We start from the raw sequence: 26,232 nt of genomic DNA on the forward strand, positions 1-26,232 counted from the left end.
TCTGATCTTTGTTTTATCTGAGAAAATTTTGTAAAATTCATAATAGTTCTCAATATGTCAAATGCAACTCTGCAAAACACACAAAAGATACCTTCAGAATAAAGATTTGCATTTTTGATCCCCTTTGTTCAAGAGTCGTGAAGTTTTGAGTGTGAGAAATACTATACTGTGCCACAAGAGGGCCTCAGCTGAGCATGTTAAACTTTAAACATATTTTCTATGGTTGCCTATTATTTGGGAGATAAGAATTGAGAACCATGTTAACCAATTTGACCATAGTTAAGTAATGTAAAAAGCTTTGGAGGGAGTATTTGTGAAGATTTCCATTCCCTAATATCAATTAAACTGCTCCTTTTTCTTGGGCAAGATCTTATTGTATAATATAATTGAGTTTTAAAGGAGATGTTGCAAAGGTAGGATTGGACTGACCTTGTTCCCCATTCATATTTCCTAATGTAATTTTTTTTGGAGTTGGGACTCATAATATTGCAGTAAGATTAGCATTTATTTGGCAATGAATTTGCCTATAAAGCATTGATTCCATTAGTGTAAACAGTATTGTTTGTGAACGTGATTTCAGCCTGTGAAATACCTTATTATCCTCTAACAGGAAGTGGATCTAATTCGAGAACAGGTGCAGCGGCTAATCTCTCTTCCAATGTGGATCTGTCTGCTTTCGGTAAGTTCAGTGACCATTCAAGGTATATATAAAAGAATGAATACAGATTAGTGACATGTACTTTTGCTGAGAAGTTTCCTTGAGGTTCATTTATTATCTTTCAGCAAAAACTATTCCATTGCTCCAAAAACATAGTCATGTATTTGGTATAATTATGCACTTACCTCATTAAAATATGGGACTAGGACAAGATCCCTGACTAGGGTGTCACTGATTGTTAAACTGTGGGTTAACATTAAATCTGTATTTTATCAGTCAAGACTTGAACACGAACTGAAAAAGACACCAAAGCTGAAGAAATTCTGGAATCTAATTAAAAAAAAGGAAGAGAAAATGGATGAAAAATCTACAGAACAGTAAGTTTGTTGTAATCTCAAGCTGCAAGTAACGGACTATCCATTCTACAATGTTGAGATCAGTATAGCCTTTGCAGTTGTCTATTTAATTCATGTTGCTTGATAAAAACATGGCTACTGTATCCTCAGATATTTTGTATTCTTCACTGGAGTTTGCTTTGAGTTTTTTTTTGTGGGAACATACTGCTTTGGGAAGTTACTTTATGTTGCACAGAAAATGGTATATCAACATTATCTTTGTTTCTTAACCTAAAGGGCAAATCAAGAAAAGCGATTCCTTTCTTGTCTGATCAGCAAATTCCTCGGCGTATTAAAAAGTATTCCTCTTTCAGGTAACTGCTCGAGCACCTTTGTATTACCTCTCTTGGCTCCTCCCCCATAAACACAGTGGGTCTGAAATACTGATTTTTTTTTTTGCAAAAGTGTTGTAGTTCTGGTGCAGGGGACTGAAATTTGGGGCACAAGTCAGTTGCACAACAAATAGTAGTACAATTGGCTGATGGCAGAAGAGGTGCCCGCTTCCAAAGTGGCGAATGTGTGTAAAAGACAGGATCATCAGGGCAAAACCTGCTGTGCCAGAAATTCTGCCTTTTACCCCAGAATTGCACCTGATTTAAGTTAAACCTGCAGAAAAGAAGGGTAAGTTACCATTGCAACTTGGTAATTCAGGAGGTGGTTGAGTTCACAGGCTTTGAATGTCCACAGACTTTGTCTGAAAGATCAGCTTTGACTGAAGCAATTAGAAAAATCTTTTTGTAACTGTGCAACTAAGAAATGATTCTGCAAACTGCCTTTCAGCAGTTTCTGAAAGTCTTTTGCTTCCCCTCTTTCTGTCACACAGCTCTTACTATGCACTTACATCAATAGCCACCTCTCTTCAGAAAGTGTGCATCACATTCCTGAAGGGTCTGTGACCCCCCTCCATGCCCTAGATAATGCCTCCACTGTATCTCTGCTACAAGGATGTGCAAGTCTGGCTCTTGTTTGCTACTTGTCCTTTCAGTCTGACTGCCATTCTTGTTGCATGTTCCCTCCAGTGTTGGCATAGCCCCTTAAACAGTAGCAGGTTTTACAGGTCTCTGCCTCACCTTCGCATATTTTCCTGCCCACTCCTCCCCTCCCCCAACTATTCCACAGCCCTGTCATGGCCCATCTGGGGCTCAGCTCCTGCCCCTGTGCTTTTTCTTCCACCTCTAGCATATCCGAGGCCTATTTACACAGCCTGCACACCTCTTCCTATGTAGGTTGGCTGACCTTACACTTAACAGTGGAGTCAGCACCTTGTCCGATGTTGGGCAGAAGTCCAACTCGACCTTAGTTCTGTACAGATAATTTGTCTGTGCAGACAAATATCTCAAATGTCAGATTGCTAGGATTCATTTTATTGACAATTAACTGTTCCATTAAATTATCTGCTTTAATTCTATCTATACTAAAACATTCACTTTTAATTTATATACAGGGTTGTAAAATTCAAAATAGAACTGATTTACACTGAAATTTCTTAGTTTAATCTAATAAAAGTTTTATTTTGTTTCAGTTAAGTTAGTCTGCAGCAAATGTCTTTGCTTGTATGATACCAACAGTATGGTGAAGGAGAAAATGACATACATATATATATATAGGTGATTGATTTGAAACTCTTGAGGATACATCATACGTTTTTGCCACTAGAGGATGCTGTAACTTTGTGTCCCCTGGATGAAGGAAGATGATATTTCAGTAGCCTTCAGTATAGAATGAAGATTTTATTAAAGGTTTATTCCATACAGACTTAGAGATATCATTTACAGATTTACTTTAAAATCAAATTTATTATTTCATAGCAATCAACATTAAAGTTCTGACGGTGAACATTCCTGTAATGGTGTTAGAAATCTTCGAATTGACAGCACACATGGAAGCACTTTGGCCCATTGTATTTGTGTTAAGGCTAGTTCTTCAACTGCAGCTATCTGCTGTAATCCCTTTTCCCTGCCCCTCATACCTTATTGTGTTCATCCTTTTCAAATACTTATCCAATTGCTTTTTAAATGATATTACAGTCTATCTCAGTAGCCACTTGTGGTACACCATTCAGTGGACTAATAAATCTCTGTGAGAACAAGTTTCTTCTGACATCCTTCTTTTATTCTAGTGAAGATCCTCATTCAGCAACCAGTGGAAACAGTCTCACTATTTACCCCTTCGACGTCTTTCATAATTTTGAAACTTTAGTTAGACCCCTCCTCCTCCCTTTAACCTTCTCTGTTCCAGTGAAAAAAAATTGTTTTTCAAGGTTTTCTTCATAACTGGAATCTCTCATTCTTGGCATCATTCTAATGAATCCTCACTGTACTCTTTCCATGGCTCTAATATCCTTCCAGTCATGGGATGCCCAGAACTGCAAATGATATTCCAACTGTGGTCTAACCATTGTCTCATACAAATTCAACATCACATCCTTGCTCTTATATTTAGTGTCCCCACATATATAAAACTCAAATCCCAATTACCTTTTGATGACTTTCTATCTGCACTCCCAACTTTTAAAGATCTATGTTATTTTATTGTGAGTGAGTTTTTGCTGCCACTTGTTAGACTTCTCATAACTCTCTCACATTCAGGAAATCATCTTGTGCAAAAGACCTTCCTAATGTATCTTGTTCCATTAGCTGTCATTTTTTTTTTGTTTTTACTCCTCTTACCCCATCTCCCTCCAAGCCCCCAATTAAACCTATAAGCACAATGGTTATCCTAGGTATGTAGCTACTCTTACAAGCAAGTGTCCCTCAAAAAGGAGAACTGTATGAACATCTGAAGTGATTGATGTGGATCCACATTTTGCATTATTACATTATCTGTTTTTTCACTTGTATGTAGGGCCGGTCAGTATGGATATGGTTCATTATTGTGAGAGATTTATCGAACTAATGATAGATTTGGAGGTAAGTAGTTTCTATATCGACATGGCAGATGTGTATATAAATTCTAAAGTGGTCTCCTTTAATAAATCAAGATAATCTGCTATGTTTGCCAAAAGTTTAACAGGCTGAGCCTGAATTGAGTATTTGGTTAAATATGTACGGTTCAGTTTGGAATTACAAAATGGGATCTTTTTATTGATGGTTAAAGTGTATTAAAAAATCAAATTTTTTAGTTGAAATGAAGCAAGATCTTTTAATTTTCACCATATGTATTTTCTTAAAGGCACTGCTTCCAACTCGACGTTGGTTCAGCACCGTACTGGATGATTCTCATCTAGTCACTCACTGCTATCTATCTAATCTGGTCCAGAGGGAGAAGGAGGGACGGCTTTTCTGCCAGGTGAGACATGGCAACAACCATATACTGCTGCTTTTACTTACAGTAGGAGATAAATATATGCTGATAATTTTCCATAAAGCCTTTTGAAATCCTAGCAGCACAGGGATCCAGTGCATTCATGCTCTAGTCTGCTGTGATGCGGAGAGGCGGGTTGTGGGATTGCATTGTGATAACCTTAGATTGTGAGTTCCCACTGTGAGCTGTACTGTTGGAAGGAAATGTTAAGTGGAGGCTTTTTTATCCACTCTTTGGAGAGATTAGCATTAGCAGAGGCATTGCCTACCATTCCTCTTGGCTGAAGAATGATGACACCTAAAAGTAAAATATTTTCCAAAGAAAGGATCATTTAGTACTTTCAGGTTTATGATTTACACACTTTTTTGTTGGATGTTTTCCCACCCTTCAACTGCTGAGCTATAGTTCCACTTGTACCCTCTAGGATATTGCCTCTTCTAGTACCTTACGCAAGTGGCCATTATTCATCTGTGAGCTTAGACCAGGATTGTCCAACCTGTGGTCCGTGGATCACATGCAGCCTTTGAAGCTGAGGCAACTAAGCCCTATTTGTGCTTATATTTATTATTAACTGGTTTGGCCTGTTTAAATTTTGTGAGCCTGGAGGTTTGGAAAGAGTTGTTTCTAGTGCTGTTGCCTCATTGTGTGTTCAAACCTAAATCAAAAGATCAAGATCAGCATCTTGAGATATGTACAATTAGTGGGAACATGGATTTAAACTTTATATGTGTCCTCCCCCTCCTGCCCTCCATAGTACACAGCTATGTGGCCCACAAAGACAAAAGCTTATGCCCCTCTGGCTTAGGCAGTGGGAGTCTGCAGGCTCTTCAACCACATGGGACATCACAACTGAGCTGGATCCTGTGCTCAATTAATGACCACAGATCCAGTGTTTGTTTAGGTCCTCGGCAGCTCCATTTTCCCCAAAGGTGAAAGGGTCTGCTTGTTATGTACCTTTCCACTATGTCCAGCTGCGAATAAATAAAATTTCTAATTTATTAGAGAATCTATTAGATTGAAGGGCAGAAGCCCATAATTTCAGAATATAAAGTGAGTGCCTTCATTGTTATTGTCCTGGGTAACTGAATCATGCATAATTATTTCAAATTAGTGACCTATTACAGAAAGCCACACTGGGAATTTGCTTTAAAATATATGAATGTCTGTGGTTTAGTTCAATGGTAATTCATTAACTCCACAATTCAAATGGCAGGACTAGGCAAGAAAAGTGGTAAACAAAGTTTTTATATGTTCAATCATAAAAAATTCTAATGTGTAGCTTTTGTGCAAATCACCTTGGGCTGACACATGACTGGCTTGTTTTTGGCCTTTACTCTTAGGTCTGTGACCATGCATTAGATCTAATTGAAATTCAAATTCTTGGAAGTTTAGCTTTGAATTTGAATCCTGTGAGAGTCACTGCTAGGTTTGTTGGAATAGTGTAAGGCCTTCGACTTATCCAAATTTTCTATCTGCTTATTTGCAGCTGCTGGATATGATGAAGTTTTACACCGGTTTTGAAATTAATGATCAGACTGGAAATGCTCTGACTGAGAATGAGATGACTACAATCCATTATGATCGCATCACCTCTCTCCAGGTAACATACAGCAAAGCTTTCTTTTGTGGGGTCTTCATTGCAAGATAGTGTTCACTTACAAAATGTAATTTTTTTTCACTCATTTAAGCTGTTTACAATCCAAGAATGGTAAGATATTACCAGTTACTTATGCTGTTATGTAGTGAGTAAAATACTTAAACATGCATCAAGATTCAACTTTAACCTTTATAGCAAGAAAAATTCATGACAGTAAAATTTATAACAAATTCAGCCTATCCTTCAAAAAGCATAAATAGGAACATATACCTGTTTGTGCTTTTTTTTGCCTTCTTGTCCAAAAGCTAGTTACTGATTTCCAGGCAGTTTTTTTTTGTGCATTGAATGTTGATGTTTTGTTATTCTTTGCTACGTTTTGTAGCTTGAAAGAAAAAAAAATCCTGCACATAATTAAACTTTGGTACTCAATTGGTTTACTTGAGATATTTTTCTTCGGGGGAAAATAAAAATTTCCATTCTTGTCTATGAAACACAAACTCTTTCCAGTTAGGCAATTTTCCAAGAGGTCTTTCCTGGTTCTCAGAATATACAGCAATCTCAATCCAGTCCTACATCTTTACCAAGATTAATGAACTCGTGCCAAAATCATATCCTGTAGCAAAGCTTTGAATTTCAAACATGCATTGTTTAAACTCCTTCAGCCATTGTTGAGTTAGAAAATTAAATGACTGCTAGTTTTGAAGTATTGTACATCAGACATCTGGTTTTGTCATTAAATTGAAACTCAAGTAATATTCTTTCCCCTTCTCTTCCCCCTACCCGACACACACAATCATACAATACAGAAGGAGGCCATTCAGCCCATCGTACTTGTGCCGGCTCTTTGTAAGAGCTATCCAAATAGTCCCATTCCCCTGTGCTTTCCCAATAGCCCTGCAGATTTTCCCTTTTCAAGTATATATCCAGTTCCCTTTTGAAAGTTACTATAGAATCTGCTTCCATCACCCTTTCAGGCAGTATATACCAGATCGTAACAACTCATCTCTCCTGGCTCTTCCATGCCAGATATATTAAAGTTGTGCTTAAAATATAAAATGAACACTCAGAAATGACATGGACATTTTGTGACATTGTGCATTACCTGTCGGGGGAAGAAATGAGTCCCTCAATATTAGCTTTTGTCTATACCGTTCTTGGTAATGACAAGGAAGGAATGAGAGAGTGATCAGGGTGGCTCACTCTGTTTTTACATCCCTTTGTGAGGAAGCACTAAGCATGATCAAGATCAGGAAGTCACCATATTAGGAATTGTGTGTGAATGCATGTCCTACTACTTCAGTAACTTGTGATATTCAAACTTATTTATTTTGCCCTAATTAAACAAATAGTCTGTGGAAGTTAATTTTAGCAGGTAGAATTGCTAATGTGGTGGGGTTTTTTTTGTTACCAATAATTTGTAAAATATAAGTTTTTAACTTGTCTGCCTCTGCCCCCGCATCCCAAAATGAAGTAAAGAAGTTAGTTAGCACAAGAATGCAGTGGTTTCACATTCCCACCCACTACAACCTAATCCCTATTTCAGAATAGAGTAACAAAGTAGTAGACTAGTGCCAGATGAGTTATAAAATTGAATCCAAATTTTGTTATGAATTGTTGGAATAAGGATAATAAATTTGAAATTAAATTTTTACACAAAGTTTCTTTAACTAGTTCTAATAAATTCTTCTGCTGTCTTAATTTGATGCAGTATTTCTTCACATTGATAAAATCTGTTCCATAAGCTGTAGATGTTTCTGTCATCCGTTGTGGATTAGTGATTTGCCACTTCTTTCTTCTGTTACTTCTTGGGTCCTTCCATTCATTCTTTCATGGAAAATAACCATTAGCAGCTACGTAATAAATAAATTTGTTTGCCTCACATACCACCGTTTGATAAATAAATCTGTGCTTGTGTCATGCGAGGAGACAGCACTTTAATTTGCCACTTTGAAACCATATGGGTACACTTGTTTCTGTAGCCATTTTTTTAGTAGACAAAGCCCTCTCCTGTACATTTACAGAAATCAGCCAGGTGTGAGTAAAACATCTACTTTTATTCAGCAACTGGTGTTTTCATTGAGGCCAGGCCATTTGGAAAATAGGTATTTCTGAGCAAACCAAAAGTCACATATTATAATATATATTTGTCTGACCTATATGAGATAAACTGAAGCACTAAATGAGTTGACTGCTCCCTATTTTGACCAGCAGTGCTTCTTTCAATTTTAAGCACCACTTTAATATTTTGCCTTGCAGAGACTTCTATATTTCCTTTGTGGTCAAAGGTATAAAATAGTGTTTTGAGTAAAAGTAGTACGAATTATAATTCCTTTCAAAAGCTTCCTTAAAAGAGACTTAATTCAGCATTTCCTTACAAAATGTTGCATCTGTTTAGGATGTAGGTTTGTAAGGAGAACCAAAAAATATAAAACTGAAGAAAAAAATTAAGCATACTTTACCGAATGTTTCTGCCACAGCACTTATTATTACAAAAGGTTCTGCTTAAATAGAATCATAAAATGGCTACAGCACAGAAAGAGGCTATTCGGCCCATTGAGCCCATGCCAGTTAGTCCCATTCCCCCGTTCTTTCCCGTAGCCCTGCAATTTTTTTCCCTTCAACTATTTATCCAATTCCGTTTGAAAGCCACGATTTGAATTTGCTTCCACTACGCTTTCAGGCAGCGTATTCCAAATCATAACCACTCGTCATGTAAAAAAAATTTTCCTCATGTCACCTTTGATGATACAAAAATTGGTAGGGTGGTAAATAGCGAGGAGGATAGCCTCAGTCTGCAGGACGATATAGATGGGTTGGTCAGATGGGCGGAACAGTGGCAAATGGAATTTAACCCGGAAAAGTGCGAGGTGATGCACTTTGGAGGGACTAACAAGGCAAGGGAATACACAATGAATGGGAGGACCCAAGGCAAGACAGAGGGTCAGAGGGATCTTGGTGTGCAAGTTCACAGATCCCTGAAGGCGGCGGAACAGGTAGATAAGGTGGTAAAGAAGGCATATGGGATACTTGCCTTTATTAGCCGAGGCATAGAATATAAGAGCAAGGAGGTTATGATGGAGCTGTATAAAACACTGGTTAGGCCACAGCTGGAGTACTGTGTGCAGTTCTGGTCGCCACACTACAGGAAGGATGTGATCGCTTTGGAGAGGGTGCAGAGGAGATTCACCAGGATGTTACCAGGGCTGGAGCGCTTCAGCTATGAAGAGAGACTGGGAAGATTGGGTTTGTTTTCCTTGGAGCAGAGGAGGCTGAGGGGGGACATGATTGAGGTGTACAAAATTATGAGGGGCACAGATAGGATGGATACTAAGGAGCTTTTTCCCTTCGTTGAGGGTTCTATAACAAGGGGACATAGATTCAAGGTAAAAGGCGGGAGGTTTAGAGGGGATTTGAGAAAGAACTTTTTCACCCGGAGGGTGGTTGGAGTCTGGAACTCACTGCCCGAAAGGGTTGTGGAGGCAGGAACCCTCACAACATTCAAGAAGCATTTGGATGAGCACTTGAAATGCCATAGCATACAAGGCTACGGACCAAATGCTGGAATATGGGATTAGAGTAGACAGGGCTGATGGCCGGCGCGGACACGATGGGCCGAAGGGCCTCTATCCGTGCTGTATAACTCTATGACTCTATGACCTTTGGTTCTTTTGCCAATTACCTTAAATCTGTGTCCTCTGGTTCTTGACCCTTTCACCAATGAGAACAGTTTCTTTTTATTTACTTTATCTAAACCCTTCATGATTTTGTACACTTCTATCAAATCTCCTCTTAACCTTCTCTGCTCTAAGGAGAACAACCCCAGTTTCTCCAGACTATCCACATAACTGAAGTCCCTCATCCCTGGAATCATTCCAGTAAATCTTTTCTGTACCCTCTCTAAGGCCTTCACATCCTTCCGAAAGTGCGGTGCCCAGAATTGAACACAATACTCCAGCTGTGGCCAAACCAATGTTTTAAAAAGGTTTAACGTAACTTCCTTGCATTTGTACTCTTTCCCTCCATTTATAAAGCCCAGGATCCCGCATGTTTTTTTAACTGCTTTCTCGACCTGTCCTGCCACCTTCAAAGATTTGTGCATGTACACCCCAGGTCTCTCTGTTCCTGCATCCCTTTAGAATTGTACCATTTAGTTTATATTGCCTCTCTTCATTCTTCCTGCTAAAATGTGTCACTTCGGTCTTCTCTGCGTTAAATTTCATCTGCCATGTGTCCGCCCATTCCACCAGCCTGTCTATGTCCTCTTGAAGTCTATTACCATCCTCCTCACTGTTTACTACACTTCCAGGTTTTGTGCCATCTGCAAATTTTGAAATTGTGCCCTGTACACCCAAGTCCAAGTCATTAATATATATCAAAAAAAGCAGTGGTCCTAGTACTGACCCCTGGGGAACACCACAGTACACCTCCCTCCAGTCCGAAAACAACCGTTCACCACGACTGTTTCCAGTCACTTAGTCAATTTCGTATCCATGCTGCCACTACCCCTTTTATTCCATGGACTTCAAGTTTGCTGACCAGCCTATTATGTGGCACTTTATCAAACGCCTTTTGAAAGTCATCAACCGCATTGCCCTCATCAACCCTCTCTGTTAAGCATGTTTAAATTCAGGACCTTTATTTAGAATCTCCTGGGTTGGAATCAGAGCTCCAATATGCTTCATATAGTAAAATTCTATAGTTTTTTTTTATTGACTTGACTTTAGATATCATAATGTTGAATTTAAAATTAACTTCAGTTAGCTGTGGCTGAGACATAGTTCTTTTCTCGGTGTCAGGGGAGACAAACAATATATGAAGCTATCCAGAGATTTTCATATTTTCAACTTGTTAATTACATTAACAATTTCTAATGAACTCAAATTTGCACTGGAAATTTCAAAGAAGACCGTGTCTCCAGTTTAACACGTATAAAAATCTTAACCCCCTGACTTGTGAAGAATTTTGCTTCTCACTGTTACTTGATCAGTGGTATGTTAGATATTCAATAGATATTCTGATTATAAATTTGAAGGGATTGTCACTGATTTTCATTGCAGAGAGCAGCGTTTGCTCACTTTCCAGAACTACATGATTTTGCTTTGTCTAATGTGTCAGCTGTTGATACTCGAGAATCTCTAGTAAAGCACTTTGGATCACTTGGGTAAGTGATTTCTTTTTTCCTCTGTGTCCTGTACTGTTTCTGTACAAGTTGAGTTCACAAAGTATTACATAGTATTTACAGCACAGAAACAGGCCATTCGGCCCAACAGGTCTATGCCAGCGTTTATGCTCCACATGAGCCTCCTCCGACCTTACTTCATCTCACCCTATCAACATATCCTTCTGTTCCTTTTTCCCTCATGTACTTATTTCGCTTCCCCGAAAATGCATCTATGCTATTTGCCCCAACTACTCCAATGTGGGAGCAAGTTCTACATTTTAACCACTGTCCAGTTCAACTAACATTGCGAAAGAATTTATTGAGTTTCAACTTCATCCTATTTCTCATTTCTTTGTTCATCTGAAAACTTGGAGGACAACTTATGTGAAGACCTGTATGTAGAAATAAAATGCTAAATTAATCTTATTTTCCATTTGCAGCTCCACCACACTCCATCAAGTGGCATCCTACCTTTGTCTTTTGTCCACCCTGCCTGAAGGAGAGAATACTTGTTATGAGAAGGAATTTCTTTTAGAGATGTTGGTAGGTATTGAAATGAAAAGGGCATTGGTTAACATAATATTGGGACATTTTTTAAAGCAGGAAGTTGGTATTCATTTAAAATTGTTTTTCATTATTTTAACAGGTGTCCCGACACGAACGACGAACATCCCAAATTCAACAGTTAAATGAGATGCCCCTTTACCCCACAGAAAAAATCATCTGGGATGAAAACATTGTACCAACAGAATATTACTCTGGAGAAGGTATGATATATATTTAGGTTTGTGGACAGTTTTTTAAGACAATGCTGGAATCTGTTTGGTTTGACAACCTCTGCTTTGCAGGACAGATTCTGTATATTTTTTTTTACACCAGGCTGCCTTGCGTTACCTAAACTGAATTTGCAGTTCTTGACACTTCATGACTACCTACTGAGGAATTTTAATCTCTTTCGTCTGGAGTCCACATATGAGATTAGACAAGATGTGGAGGATGCGATCAGCAGACTTAAGCCATGGTGGGTAGTAATGTGCATGGTTGTACCATTCTGTTTATAAATACATTTTTTTCTGACTTAAATCAAAATTTCTGTCCAATGTAGGTTTCATGGTTGTTATAAATTATTAAAATGCCAGAAATGAAAGTATATTTTAAAATTTGTTTAAAACTTTCCATTTTATGTCTATAGGATGCATTCTTTTTAATCTAAATGTGCACCTACATTTGTCCAACATAATTTGTCTATTTAACATTTTAAAAATAGCAAATCATAGTCCAGAAGTGAGATTCCTCTCATTAACTGATGACACCGATGTTACACTGCCCAGTCCACTCGAATGGGTGGAATTACATGGCCCAGTCCACTCCGCAGCGAGTGGAGTGACACTGCCTAGTCAACTCGAGTGGGAGGAGTTACACAACCCAGTCCATTCCGTAACAGGTGGAGTTACACTGCCCAGTCCACTCTGCAGTGGGTGGAGTTACACTGCCCAGTCCACTCTGCAGTGGGTGGAGTTACACTGCCCAGTCCACTCTGCAGTGGGTGGAGTTACACTGCCCAGTCCACTCTGCAGTGGGTGGAGTTACACTGCCCAGTCCACTCTGCAGTGGGTGGAGTTACACTGCCCAGTCCACTCTGCAGTGGGTGGAGTTACACTGCCCAGTCCACTCTGCAGTGGGGGGAGTTTTTTTTTCAAAAAATATACTTTCTTCATAAAATTTGCAAAAATACATACAATACAGTTGTCATATCTCATTCCAAACGTACACAATACAGATTATACAATTTGCAGGTTACATCAAGTACAGTTCAATGAACACATTGGACATAATTACAGTTCATGACACTCTAGGGTGCCTCATTGCATCACAATCAATACAAGTGATTCATTACAGATTCATTACAGGTACATTATATTTCATTACATCAATTTGAATTTTACATTCTGCCCGAGGGGTTTTTCCCTGATTTCAGCCCCTCGGTATACAGTGGCGGGAAGGCTCTAAACGGTTGCCTTTCCCCACAGAGCCTTTACTGCGGCCGCACCCATCCTCAATGCGTCCCTGAGCACGTAGTCCTGGACCTTGGAATGTGCCAGTCTGCAACACTCTGTCGAGGACTGCTCCTTGCACTGGAAGACCAGCAAGTTTCGGGCAGACCAAAGGGCGTCTTTCACTGAGGTGATGGTCTTCCAGCAGCAGTTGATGTCCATCTCAGTGTGCGTCCCCGGGAACAGCCCGTAGAGCACAGAATCCTGTGTTACGGAACTGCTCGGCACGAACCCGGACAGATACCACTGCATCTCTCTCCAGACCTTCTTTGCAAAGGCACGTTCCAAAAGGAGATGGGTGACGGTCTCGTCTCCCCCACAGCCTCCTCGGGGACAGTGCGTGGTGGTGCTGAGAGTCCGGGAGTGCATGAAGGATCTGACAGGAAGGGCCCTTCTCACTACCAGCCAAACTAGGTCTTGGTGCTTGTTTGAAAGCTCTGGCGATGAGGCATTCTGCCAAATGACATTGACAGTCTGCTCGGGGAACCAACCAACAGGATCCACCATCTCCTTTTCCCGCAGGGTCTCGAGGACGTTACGTTCGGACCACTTGCTGATCACCTTGTGGTCAAATGTGTTTTTCTGCACAAACTTTTCCACAAAGGACAGGTATGGCGGAACAGTCCAACTGGACGGAGCATTCCGTGGCAGTGTGGCCAGGCCCATCCTTCTCAACACCAGGGACAGGTAGAACCTCAGCACGTAGTGACACTTTGTGTTTGCGTACCGAGGGTCTATGCACAGCTTGATGCAGTCGCACACAAAGGTGGCCATCAGGATGAGGGCCACGTTGGGCACGCCTTTCCCCCCTTTCTCTGGAGATTTGTACATTGTGTCCCTGTGGACACGGTCCATTTTTGATCTCCAGATGAAGTGGAAGATGGCTCAGGTGACTGTCGCGGCGCAGGAGCGAGGTATGGGCCAGATCTGCGCCATGTACAGCAACTCCGAGAGCACCTCGCACCTGATGACTAGGTTTTTGCCCACGATTGAGAGGGATCTTTGGTCCCACAGTCCCAGTTTCTGCTTAACCTTGGCAATACGCTCCTCCCAGTTTTTGGTGCACGCCCTGGCCCCCCCCCCGTACCAGATCCCTAGCACCTTCAGGTAATCCGACCTGATGACGAAGGGGACAAAGGATCGGTCGGTCCAGTTCCCAAAGAACATGGCCTCGCTCTTGCTATGATTTACCCTGGCCCCCGAGGCCAGTTCGAACTGGTCGCAGATGCTCATCAATCTGCGGACCGACAGCTGATCCGAGCAAAAGACGGCGACGTCATCCATGTACAGGGAGGCCTTGACCTGAGTGTATCTGCTGCCTGGGATCGTCACCCCTCTTATGCTCGCATCCCTCCTGATGGACTCGGCAAAGGGTTCGATGCAACGCACGAACAAGACGGAGGAGAGAGGACAGCCCTGCCTGACTCCAGATTTGATCGGAAAGCTTTCTGATTCCCACCCGTTGATTGAAACTGTGCTACTGATGTTTGTGTAGAGCAGTTGGATCCAATTGCAGATTCCCTCCCCAAACCCCATTTTGGAGAGCCCGTCCATCATGTACGTGTGGGATATTCTGTCAGTCCACTCTGCAGTGAGGGGAGTTACACTGCCCAGTCCGCTTTGCTGCGGATGGAGTTACGCTGTCCCGTCCGATCCAGAATGGAAACCTCACCAGATTCACTTAAAAACATTCTTAAGCTGTTGAAGCTTTTATTTCCTCTATGTTTACAAAACCTTTGCAACTCATTTGATTAATATTTCACCTTTTGTAAACATTGCTCTGGCTGGAGTGCAATGAAAGTAAATTTTTATCTTTCCTTCTACAACTATTCCAGTGTTTAAAATTAATTTAAATAAACCACCTCTACTAATATGTATTATTTGTTTAGAAACTTTCTGTGCCAGCACTTCTCAATGGATCACAATTTTAAAAAATGTTTTCAAATCTTTCACTACTGATATTAAAAATAATTGTTATTTTTGTCATTATTAACCTTTTAAAGTACATGGTTACATGGATATTCTAAAATAAATCTTGGATCACAACAGTTTCTTAAGCCATTTTTGTATCCATTGTTATTGAAAACAATTTCATAAAAGCATTTGTGTCACTTTAAACTGTAGAATATTTCTGTGGGCATATTTTGTTATGACTCATGTCAGATAATTGACTTAGTACATTTTGGTTGGATCATTAATTTGTTCAATAACTTCATAGGCAGGGGGAGTATGGAGGAGTTGTATTTGGTGGCTGGGCAAGAATGGCACAGCCTATTGTCACTTTCTCTATCGTCGAAGTAGCAAAACCCAACATTGGTGAGAACTGGCCAGCAAGAGTCCGTGCAGACGTATCCATCAACTTGAACGTTCGAAATCAAATCCGAAGGGAATGGGAAGGTAACTCCAAGCACTTGAATTAATTTGTCAGTTTTGTTTCCTGTATTGCAGAGAGTATGTAGAGTATTGTAACTTCTCTTTTCCAAACGTAACATGGAAAATAAATCATGAATCAGAAGGCAATTCCGGATACTGAAAAATTTATTTGAATCGCCCACAGAAATAAAAAAGAGAGAACCTGGAATTATGCTGTGCTGAATGGCATCAAAGATTAGTTCTACTCATTTAACTAAAAATACCTTGCTTGAATATGTGTAGATACATCTAACCTGGTTTTGGGCAGACTTGTACTACTAAAACTTTTTAAGTTGAATAGAATAAATCTTATAACTCTTCCACAAGGTTTCTGTTTAGGGAAATAAAACAGCAGAGTTGTATGTCTATTTTTGGGTTTATCTGTTGCTTTTTCAATCCTGTAGCTCTTCGCAAACATGATGTATGCTTCCTTATAACTGTTCGACCAGTGTTGGCTTATGGCACAAAGTTTGATCGAAAGCAACCATTTGCAGAGCAGTCTGGGCTCTTGTTCGTGCGAGGATGTGAAATTCAAGGCATGCTGGATGAGAAGGGACGGGTCATTGAAGAAGGTATAGTTTTATGATCTTGATTGCAGAATAAGGTGGGCTAATATGTTTTTAAAAAATTGAGCATATATAGAGTCATAGAGTTATACAGCACGGATAGAGGCCCTTCGGCCCATCGTGTCCGCGCCGGCCATCAAGCCCTGTCTAATCTAATCCCATATTCCAGCATTTGGTCCGTAGCCTTGTATGCTATGGCATTTCAAGTGCTCATCCAAATGCTTCTTGAATGTTGTGAGGGTTCCTGCCTCCACAACCCTTTCAGGCAGTGAGTTCCAGACTCCAACCACCCTCTGGGTGAAAAAGTTCTTTCTCAAATCCCCTCTAAACCTCCCGCCTTTTACCTTGAATCTATGCCCCCTTGTTATAGAACCCTCAACGAAGGGAAAAAGCTCCTTAGTATCCATCCTATCTGTGCCCCTCATAATTTTGTACACCTCAATCATGTCCCCCCTCAGCCTCCTCTGCTCCAAGGAAAACAAACCCAATCTTCCCAGTCTCTCATCATAGCTGAAGCGCTCCAGCCCTGGTAACATCCTGGTGAATCTCCTCTGCACCCTCTCCAAAGCGATCACATCCTTCCTGTAGTGTGGCGACCAGAACTGCACACAGTACTCCAGCTGTGGCCTAACCAGTGTTTTATACAGCTCCATCATAACCTCCTTGCTCTTATATTCTATGCCTCGGCTAATAAAGGCAAGTATCCCATATGCCTTTACCACCTTATCTACCTGTTCCGCCTCCTTCAGGGATCTGTGAACTTGCACACCAAGATCCCTCTGACCCTCTGTCTTGCCTAGGGTCCTCCCATTCATTGTGTATTCCCTTGCCTTGTTAGTCCCTCCAAAGTGCATCACCTCGCACTTTTCCGGGTTAAATTCCATTTGCCACTGTTCCGCCCATCTGACCAACCCATCTATATCGTCCTGCAGACTGAGGCTATCCTCCTCGCTATTTACCACCCTACCAATTTTTGTATCATCAGCGAACTTACTGATCATACCTTTTACATTCATATCCAAGTCATTAATGTAGACCACAAACAGCAAGGGACCCAGCACCGATCCCTGTGGTACCCCACTGGCCACAGGCTTCCAGTCACAAAAACAACCTTCGACCATCACCCTCTGCCTTCTGCCACTAAGCCAGTTTTGTATCCAAAGTGCCAAGGCACCCTGGATTCCATGGGCTCGTACCTTCTTGACCAGTCTCCTGTGCGGGACTTTATCGAAGGCCTTACTGAAATCCATGTATACCACATCCACTGCGTTACCCTCATCCACACGCCTAGTCACCCCCTCAAAAAATTCAATCAAATTAGTCAGACATGATCTTCCCTTGACAAAGCCATGTTGACTATCCCTGATTAATCCTTGCTTCTCCAAGTGGAGACTAATTTTGTCCTTCAGAATTTTTTCCAATAATTTTCCTACCACTGATGTTAGGCTCACTGGCCTGTAGTTCCCCGGTTTTTCCCTACTCCCCTTCTTGAATAATGGTACTACATTAGCGGTTCTCCAGTCCTCTGGCACATCCCCTGTGGCCAGAGAGGTTCTGAATATATGCGTTAGAGCCCCCGCAATCTCCTCCTTTGCCTCACTCAGTCGCCTGGGATACATTTCGTCCGGGCCTGGGGATTTATCCATTTTTAGGCCTGCTAAAACCGCCAATACCTCCTCCCGCTCGATGTTAATATGTTCGAGTATATCACAGTCCCCCTGCCGTATTTCTATGTCTACATCGTCCTTCTCCACAGTGAAAACAGATGCAAAAATTCATTTAGAACCCCTCCTACATCTGCCGGCTCCACACACAGATTGCCATTTTTGTCCCTAATGGGCCCTATTTTTTCCCTAGTCATCCTCTTACCCTTAATATACTTATAAAACATCTTAGGATTTTCCTTTATTTTGCTCGCCAGTGTTATTTCATGGCCCCTCCTTGATCTCCTAATTTCTTTTTTAAGTATCCCCCTGCACTTTTTGTACTCCTCTAGGGCTTCCTCCGTCTTTAGCCTTTTGTATCTGCCAAAAGCCCTCCTTTTTTTTCCTAATCCATTCTCGTATATCCCCTGACATCCAAGGTTCCTTGGAGTTCTTGGAACCACCCTTGACCTTTATGGGAACATGTTGCCATTGTATGGTCTCAATCTCCCTTCTGAAAGACTCCCATTGCTCCGATGCGGATTTTCCTACAAGCAGCTGATCCCAGTCCATTTTGGCCAGATCCTGCCTTATCCTATTAAAATCGGCCTTCCCCCAATTTAGAACCTTTATTTCCGGCCCCTCCCTGTCCTTTTCCATGACCACCTTAAATCTCACCGAATTATGGTCACTGTCACCAAAGTGCTCACCTACTAGCACTTCTTCCACTTGGCCGGCCACATTCCCTAGAATTAAGTCCAGTACCGCCCCCTCTCTTGTAGGACTTTCTACATGCTGGCTCAAAAAGCTCTCCTGGATGCACGTTAAGAATTTTGTACCCTCTAAGCCTTTTACACTCTGAGTATCCCAGTTAATATTGGTGAAGTTGAAATCCCCCACTATTATTACCCTATTATTTGCACAATTTTCTGAGATTTGCCTACATATCTGTTCCTCTATCTCCCCCTGACTGTTTGGGGGCCTATAGTACTATATGTATCTTAAGCACGAATAATATGTTTTACATTGTTTTGGTTCAGTTGATAGCATTCTCACCTCTGAGTCAGAGGGTTCTGGGTTCAAACCCCACTCCAGGACTTGAGCACAGAATCTAGCTTGGTATTTCAGTGCAGTTCTGGGGGAGTGCTACATTGTTGGAGGTGCTGTCTTTCAGATAGACGTAAAAGATCCCATGACACTACTCAGACGAGCAGGGTGTTTCTCCTGGTGTACTGGCCAACAATCATCCCTCCAACATCGCTATAAGATATTACCTAGTCATTCATCTCCTGTTTGTTGGACCTTGCTGCACGTGAATTAGCTGCTGTGTTTGCCTAAAAAAAAGCAATGACTACACTTCAAAAGTACTTCATTGGCTGTGAAGCACTTTGCGATTTCCTGACGATGTGAAAGGGCTATTGGGTTAGTGGTTACCCAAGCTGAGCAAGTATATGTACTTTAAACACTGAGAGTACATTACTGTGTTCCTAATGAAACTTACACTGGTTACTTTTTTTTCCTTTCACAGGTCCTGAACCTAAACCAAAGTTGAAGGGAGACTCACGAACCTACAGAGTATGGCTGGATCCTAACCAATATCAGCAGGACATGAGCTATTCCATTCAGAATGGAGCCGAAGATGTCTACGAGACCTTCAATATTATCATGAGAAGAAAACCTAAAGAAAATAATTTTAAGGTGAGCTTAATGTAACTTGTAGAAATACAATTTTCTGCTGTACACTTTTAACAAACTAATAGTCATTGTAAGCAGCAAGAATGGTTGTTGTTAAGTAGAAGTCCCATACAGTAATTTATATGCAATCCAAATACAACAGAAAATCTATAAAGCAGGCAGTAAAATAATAATTGACTTTATCGCTTTAGTGAAATGAATTGTTAGATGAACTTTACAATATGAATTAATTTCTCATTGCTTATTTGTTTTAACTGTCGTAATCACAAATGTAAATCCAGTCCAGTAGTGTAGTGGAAATGTTACTAGACTAATAATCCAGAAAACATGAGTTCAAATCCCACCATGACAGTTGGAGAATTTGAATTCGGTTTTAAAAAATCTATGAATAAAAAGCTGCTAACAGTAAAAGACACCATGAATCTGTCAGATTGTCGTAAAAACCCAATTGGTTCACTGATGTCCTTTTGGGAAGGAAACTTGCTGCCATTACCCGGTCTGGCCAATATGTGACTCCAGTTCCGTACTAATGCGGTTGTCTCGTGACTGGCCTGGCAAGCCACTCAGTTGTATCAAACCATTAGCGGTTCAAGAAGAAGGTCCAGCACAACGGGGTTTCTCAGGGCAACTAGAGATGAGCAATAAATGCTGGCCTTGCCAATGAAGTGCCCACATCATGAGAATGAATAAGAAAAAATATTTTGCACCATTTTCTACCTGAAAATATAATTAGAGATGATCCCAGTTTGGGGTGATCTCATGCTTGCTGACCTGAGAGGCACATGCGTATCTTGGTAACTCAGTCACTGACTACCCTTCCTCCCTGAAAGAAAGTACTTGGCTACTGCTTAATATTTCCTTGTAACAGCATAGCTGAGCTTGTGAACTTACCATGTAGGGAATAGTAGGCACACAGTGTTACCTATCCCACTGTAGCACACAGTGTGTTTTAGCACCAGTACACTTTGCAACCTGCACCCCCACCCCCCGCCCCACCAAAAATAGAATTTAAACTATTGCATTCTGGGAAGGGGAGATAACAAAGAGGAGCTGAGTTTTTTTTCCTAATCAGAATAGAAAAGCAGAGAAAAACATTGACAATTACTAAACACACAGAGAAGTCACACAGACCGATTCGAATTTAAAGCCTCTTAATTTCACAGTGGAATACACTTTGTAGTCTCCAGAGTAAATTAGCAATATGTATGTGTAATTGTGTATATTCAAAAAAATACATTAACCTTTATACATAGGACCTGAAATTTAAAGTTATGATATACCTGTTCACAAATGGCCCAAAATTAGCTGCTTTAATGTTGACGTTAAACAGTGATTTTACATATGGAATGCATGTTTGCAATTAAAATACTTTTCTTAAATCAAATTGAAAACTAGTGGCCTCTGAAAGGTTTGATTCTGCTGTTTATTTTGTTCAAATAACAGAACATTATACTAAAGATTTGCTCTGAAATAGTTATCAGAGCAGGCCGCTTCAGTTTAAATGCAGCCTAACTCTTTTCTCTTCAATTACTGACCCTAAGATGTTTTTTAATTTAAAAAAAACTGTGTGCCTATTACAGTAAGTATGATCTGAGGAATTGACACTCAATCCCTAAATGTTGTAATGGTAGCTGTACACTTACTGGCACCTCCCAGTTGCCCTTTGCATGTTGAATTGATGGTTAGAAGCAGCAGAGATTTTGTATGGAACTCACCTTTAATTAAAATTTTTCTTTATTTTTATAATACTTCACTGCAGTAGCTTTCATTTGGAGTGACTTTTCTTTTTAAATTTCATCCCCAGGCAGTGCTAGAGACTATCCGGAATCTAATGAACACAGAGTGTGTAGTCCCTGACTGGCTTCATGACATTATCCTTGGATATGGAGATCCAGGAAGTGCTCATTATTCTAAAATGCCAAATCAGATTGCCACACTGGACTTTAATGACACCTTCCTCTCTATTGATCACCTGAAAGCTAGTTTTCCTCGGTGTACTATTAAAACTACAGTTGAAAACCCAGCTCTACAGAAACCTCCCTTCAGGTAACAATACAATGATATAAATTGACATGTGCGCAACCTTTACATAAAAATAACATTCTTTCACCTTTCATACCTGTAAATACTAATATCTTCTGAGCATTCTGCGATAAATTGTTTGGTGCCAGTTATCAAGCTTTCTTTGCAGACTTGCAGTGTCGCCTTGTATGAAGAGGAGTTGTGCAGCATAAAGTCATAATGCTGAATGTTTTTAATAGAATAATGTTAATGGCACAAAGATAAATGTTCGAGTTAATGAGAAAAATCTGAAATAATTTTGTGATGACCAATTTGAGCACTTTTTAATCCCTGAACTTTAGGATCACATTCCCAGTACAGTGTGGAAAAGGAAAAAAAAGAAAAGGGGAGAATGATGAAGAAGGGATGGAAGAGACTCAACCTTTAATTGTTGAACCTCATGTGATTCCGAACAGAGGACCGTACCCATACAATCAGCCCAAGAGGTAAAGGCAAAGTAGCGTCCTATCCAATGTAACAGATTTGGACGTGACACCAATTGGTAATCAATGTCTCATTTATTAATAGTCAAATCAAACATATAAAGGTATTAAATATTTAGACAACAAAGATCAAAACAATATTATTCCATTTAATCTCTGGGCAGAGGTCGTAATTACGTTGGCGACTTGGTCATTTCAAGTTTTTCGACAGTGAGGTAGTCTTCTGACAGCGGTGTCGTCTTCAGACAGTTAAGTGTTCTTTCTACTGTCAGATGGTCTTCACTGATTCCCCTGCCCTGAGCTCAAAAAAACGTTGGGTTTTTATGTCTCCTGTCAGGAAACTCTCACCATATATGGAACAACATTTATAAGACCCTTATAGATTAACAAAGTTGTTTTTCAAAGAATTCAAGATAGTCAGCTTGTTTTAACATTACTCATTTAACCACAAGACCCTTTGTGTAGTGCTTCTTGTTAGTTGTAACACAATACCTTCCTCTCTCCGAAAAAATAACGTTGGTCCTTTTCAAATTCAATAGTACAATTAGGGGAGTCTTCATCCAGAGTGAAACCACAAGCTAGCAATGCACTTTGTAAAGCATAACATCTGCACAACCAGGATCCACTTTTCCTGAAACAGCATGAAGTGTCTGGTGTAATCCAGAACCCTTCTTTTCCCCTTTACTGATATCTTTGATCTTCGGATAATTTACAAATTCCTTATGTATATCATCATCCAACAAGCCCATCGATTCCACTTTTTAAATACTTTCTTCGGTTTTACATCAGCAGATAGCAATGGTGTTGCCACTACCACAGGAATCAGTCGCAAAGCAATGTCACTTTGCTTGCAAAGCTTCTTAGCGTAATACACCAATCCAAGTCTCTGCAGCTTACTCCAATCTATATTCCCATCTGTTTTCTAGATTTTCATTTGTTTGTCCAATGTAAAATTTGGGATCCAATTGTTTTCTATAGCATTTAACCCCCTTTTGAATCTGAATATTGTAAAAACCCTCCATACATAACTGCTTTTAAGATCAATTCCTTAGTCTTAGTTATTCTGAATGATTGCCAATATCCCTAACCTGTCTCTGCCAGTCCTTTTATTAAAACCAGGGACTCTCCTTGTTGATATAACATAGGCCTATTCATTCCTTTAAGTAATCCCTCTAATTGCTCGTGCATTGTTTTATCATTTTCCCATTGTCTCTATGTGAGTTCACCTAAATCTCTTCCCGATTGCACTTAGTAAAACTGTGTACCATTTCTCTTAGTGTGATTAAAAAATCTACATATGTTCAATTACATAAATCAGAAGACAAAAGATAGAGAAGGAAAAATTTAACAGAGCAGGAATAATCTCTAACTGCAAATTATAACAGGCTTCTTATATTTGTGTCACTACAAGTTCATTCACACATCTTTTCCTGCACCTCCCATTTTAAAGTTTTAATTACATTGGTTTCAATTTTAGATCACGTCTCCACTCAGGCATGCGTGCAGGGAAACATCCACATCGGACTAGGTATTGGTTCCCCTGCTTGACACAACAGTCCAAATTGGGCACCTTCTGTGATGCAGTTTTCCTGTCATACACTGTTAACTTAGGCGAGTTTACCCTTTGCTTGTACACTTCTCCCTCTAAATATCCTACAGAATGTGGTTCTGCATTCAGTAAATACTTGGGTCATAACATCCACGATGGGTGAGGATAGGGTAAAAATCTAGGTTTGTTCTTATCCCTAACTTGGCTCATTGGGTGAATAGTAGTGAACCCCTGATTGTGGATTGTTGATACAGGTGGCACTTCAAGCCTCACATTTGTTTCACCATTTCCCTTAGAATACCAACGGACAAGGTCGTGGTCCCTTAACATATTCGGGACTTCACCTCACATCAAAAATCTGAGTGTTTGATCAATAAACGAAAGCACATATGCGCTGTATGCCGTACAAATGGTTGCCTGTCTATTCCCTTTGCTCGCTCGTTTCCCTTGTATATCATCTCATTTATTTTACCCTGCGTCTGAATGAAAAACTTGGCAATATTGTGCATCTTATAGTCGGTATATTGTTCTTCCTGTGCTAGCTCATTGATTGCGTTTAGGATTGGTGCATCGACCAGTTTGGCCCGCGCATGTTCATAATGACATGCATGCTTCTTTATAGTCTCAACATTTACCCAATTCCAGTTTGACATTCTTGTTCAGAATACCCCCGTTATGGTATCTATCATTCTCTACCTCTCATTTCCATTTTATCTGCATGTCTCGTGGCCATTTACAACAGTACCGTAAATTGGACGTTATTCACTTGGGGCATATTTTACAGTTTCTAAGTCCCTGTCATATTGCACTCCCCAATAATAAATGTAATTAATACCACATTTTCCATTGCGCTTCATCTGTGGAGAAAGCACAAAGAATTATTTCTTCCGCCTCCAGTTTCTTTGGAGACTTGGAGTAGAACACTACACAATCTTGACCTGATGTCTTAACTGTCTGTTGTCTTGGACGCTTTGTGCTCTGTGACGACTAACTTTTCCCCCATTGGACAGCTGTAGACCCACAGGGTTAAAGTCGTCCCAAATGTGGAACTAACTCGGTGTAAGGCAACGTGATTTGAAAACTTCTTTGCAGTACTGACTGAAAAGAAGACGGAGCCAGTTTCATCACAGCAGCTTCAGACTCGGGCAGGTTTCAACTAAATTTAAAGAAACTTTGCCGAATTGAAAAGAAAACAATCTATTTAGATCTCAAATCTCACATACATAAAATAGGACATAGTCCTGTAACTGTATAATAATTCTCCAAACACTTTTGATGACTTGTACATTGTACAGTGACACTATGCTTAGAAAACACAATGATTTGAAATGCTTATATTAAACAACCGGCACTACAAAGAGTGAACGCTGCTTCAGTTTTGTGAAAAAAGAAGAAATGGAGCCAGCTGCAGCCTGCATGCTGCAGAGTGCAACACACTAAAAACTAAAGAAAAATCCAGTAGCTTGTAACAGTAGGAGCGATGGAATCTTCCCTTTTCACCTTTTCCCCCTGATTTTAATCATCTATCCTTTTATTTCTCCTCTGCTGTTTCCTACTTGACTCATGTCTCACGAATTTGATTGAGTTTTTTGAAGGGGTAACCAAGAAGATAGATGAGGGCTGTGCAGTAGACGTGGTCTACATGGACTTCAGCAAAGCATTTGACAAGGTACCGCATGGTAGGTTGTTACATAAGGTTAAATCTCATGGGATCCAAGGTGAGGTAGCCAATTGGATACAAAATTGGCTTGACGACAGAAGACAGAGGGTGGTTGTCGAGGGTTGTTTTTCAAACTGGATGCCTGTGTCCAGCGGTGTGCCTCAGGGATCGGTGCTGGGTCCGCTGTTATTTGTTATTTATATTAATGATTTGGATGAGAATTTAGGAGGCATGGTTAGTAAGTTTGCAGATGACACCAAGATTGGTGGCATTGTGGACAGTGAAGAAGGTTATCTAGGATTGCAACGGGATCTTGATAAATTGGGCCAGTGGGCCGATAAATGGCAGATGGAGTTTAATTTAGATAAATGTGAGGTGATGCATTTTGGTAGATCGAATCGGGCCAGGACCTACTCCGTTAATGGTAGGGCGTTGGGGAGAGTTATAGAACAAAGAGATCTAGGAGTACAGATTCATAGCTCCTTGAAAGTGGAGTCACAGGTGGATAGGGTGGTGAAGAAGGCATTCAGCATGCTTGGTTTCATTGGTCAGAACATTGAATGCAGGAGTTGGGATGTCTTGTTGAAGTTGTACAGGACATTAGTAAGGCCACACTTGGAATACTGTGTACAGTTCTGGTCACCCTATTATAGAAAGGATATTATTAAACTAGAAAGAGTGCAGAAAAGATTTACTAGGATGCTACCGGGACTTGATGGTTTGACTTACAGGGAGAGGTTAGACAGACTGGGACTTTATTCCCTGGAGAGTAGGAGGTTAAGGGGTGATCTTATAGAAGTCTATAAAATAATGAGGGGCATAGATAAGGTAGATAGTCAAAATCTTTTCCCAAAGGTAGGGGAGTCTATAACGAGGGGGCACAGATTTAAGGTGAGAGGGGAGAGATACAAAAGGATCCAGAGGGGCAATTGTTTCACTCAAAGGGTGGTGAGTGTCTGGAACGAGCTGCCAGAGGCAGTAGTAGAGGCGGGTACAATTTTGTCTTTTAAAAAGCATTTGGACAGTTACATGGGG

General features: G+C 40.5%; 1 protein-coding gene across 1 annotated transcript in view; it reads left to right on the forward strand.

Moving 5' to 3' along the window:
• Positions 1 to 26,232, forward strand: part of aqr (aquarius intron-binding spliceosomal factor) — a 77,230-nt gene that overhangs the window by 11,376 nt on the left and 39,622 nt on the right. The window contains exons 8-22 of the mRNA XM_067991382.1: positions 611 to 679; positions 935 to 1,035; positions 1,291 to 1,367; positions 3,898 to 3,962; positions 4,225 to 4,341; positions 5,843 to 5,956; positions 11,011 to 11,114; positions 11,555 to 11,657; positions 11,761 to 11,881; positions 11,994 to 12,135; positions 15,387 to 15,565; positions 15,985 to 16,152; positions 19,318 to 19,487; positions 21,289 to 21,530; positions 21,848 to 21,991. Of these exons, the coding sequence (XP_067847483.1) occupies positions 611 to 679; positions 935 to 1,035; positions 1,291 to 1,367; positions 3,898 to 3,962; positions 4,225 to 4,341; positions 5,843 to 5,956; positions 11,011 to 11,114; positions 11,555 to 11,657; positions 11,761 to 11,881; positions 11,994 to 12,135; positions 15,387 to 15,565; positions 15,985 to 16,152; positions 19,318 to 19,487; positions 21,289 to 21,530; positions 21,848 to 21,991 (1,916 nt within the window). The remainder of the gene's footprint in view (positions 1 to 610; positions 680 to 934; positions 1,036 to 1,290; positions 1,368 to 3,897; positions 3,963 to 4,224; positions 4,342 to 5,842; positions 5,957 to 11,010; positions 11,115 to 11,554; positions 11,658 to 11,760; positions 11,882 to 11,993; positions 12,136 to 15,386; positions 15,566 to 15,984; positions 16,153 to 19,317; positions 19,488 to 21,288; positions 21,531 to 21,847; positions 21,992 to 26,232) is intronic.

The sequence above is a fragment of the Heptranchias perlo genome, chromosome 10 (assembly GCF_035084215.1).
Source record: "Heptranchias perlo isolate sHepPer1 chromosome 10, sHepPer1.hap1, whole genome shotgun sequence".
In the NCBI taxonomy this organism is placed as follows: domain Eukaryota; kingdom Metazoa; phylum Chordata; class Chondrichthyes; order Hexanchiformes; family Hexanchidae; genus Heptranchias; species Heptranchias perlo.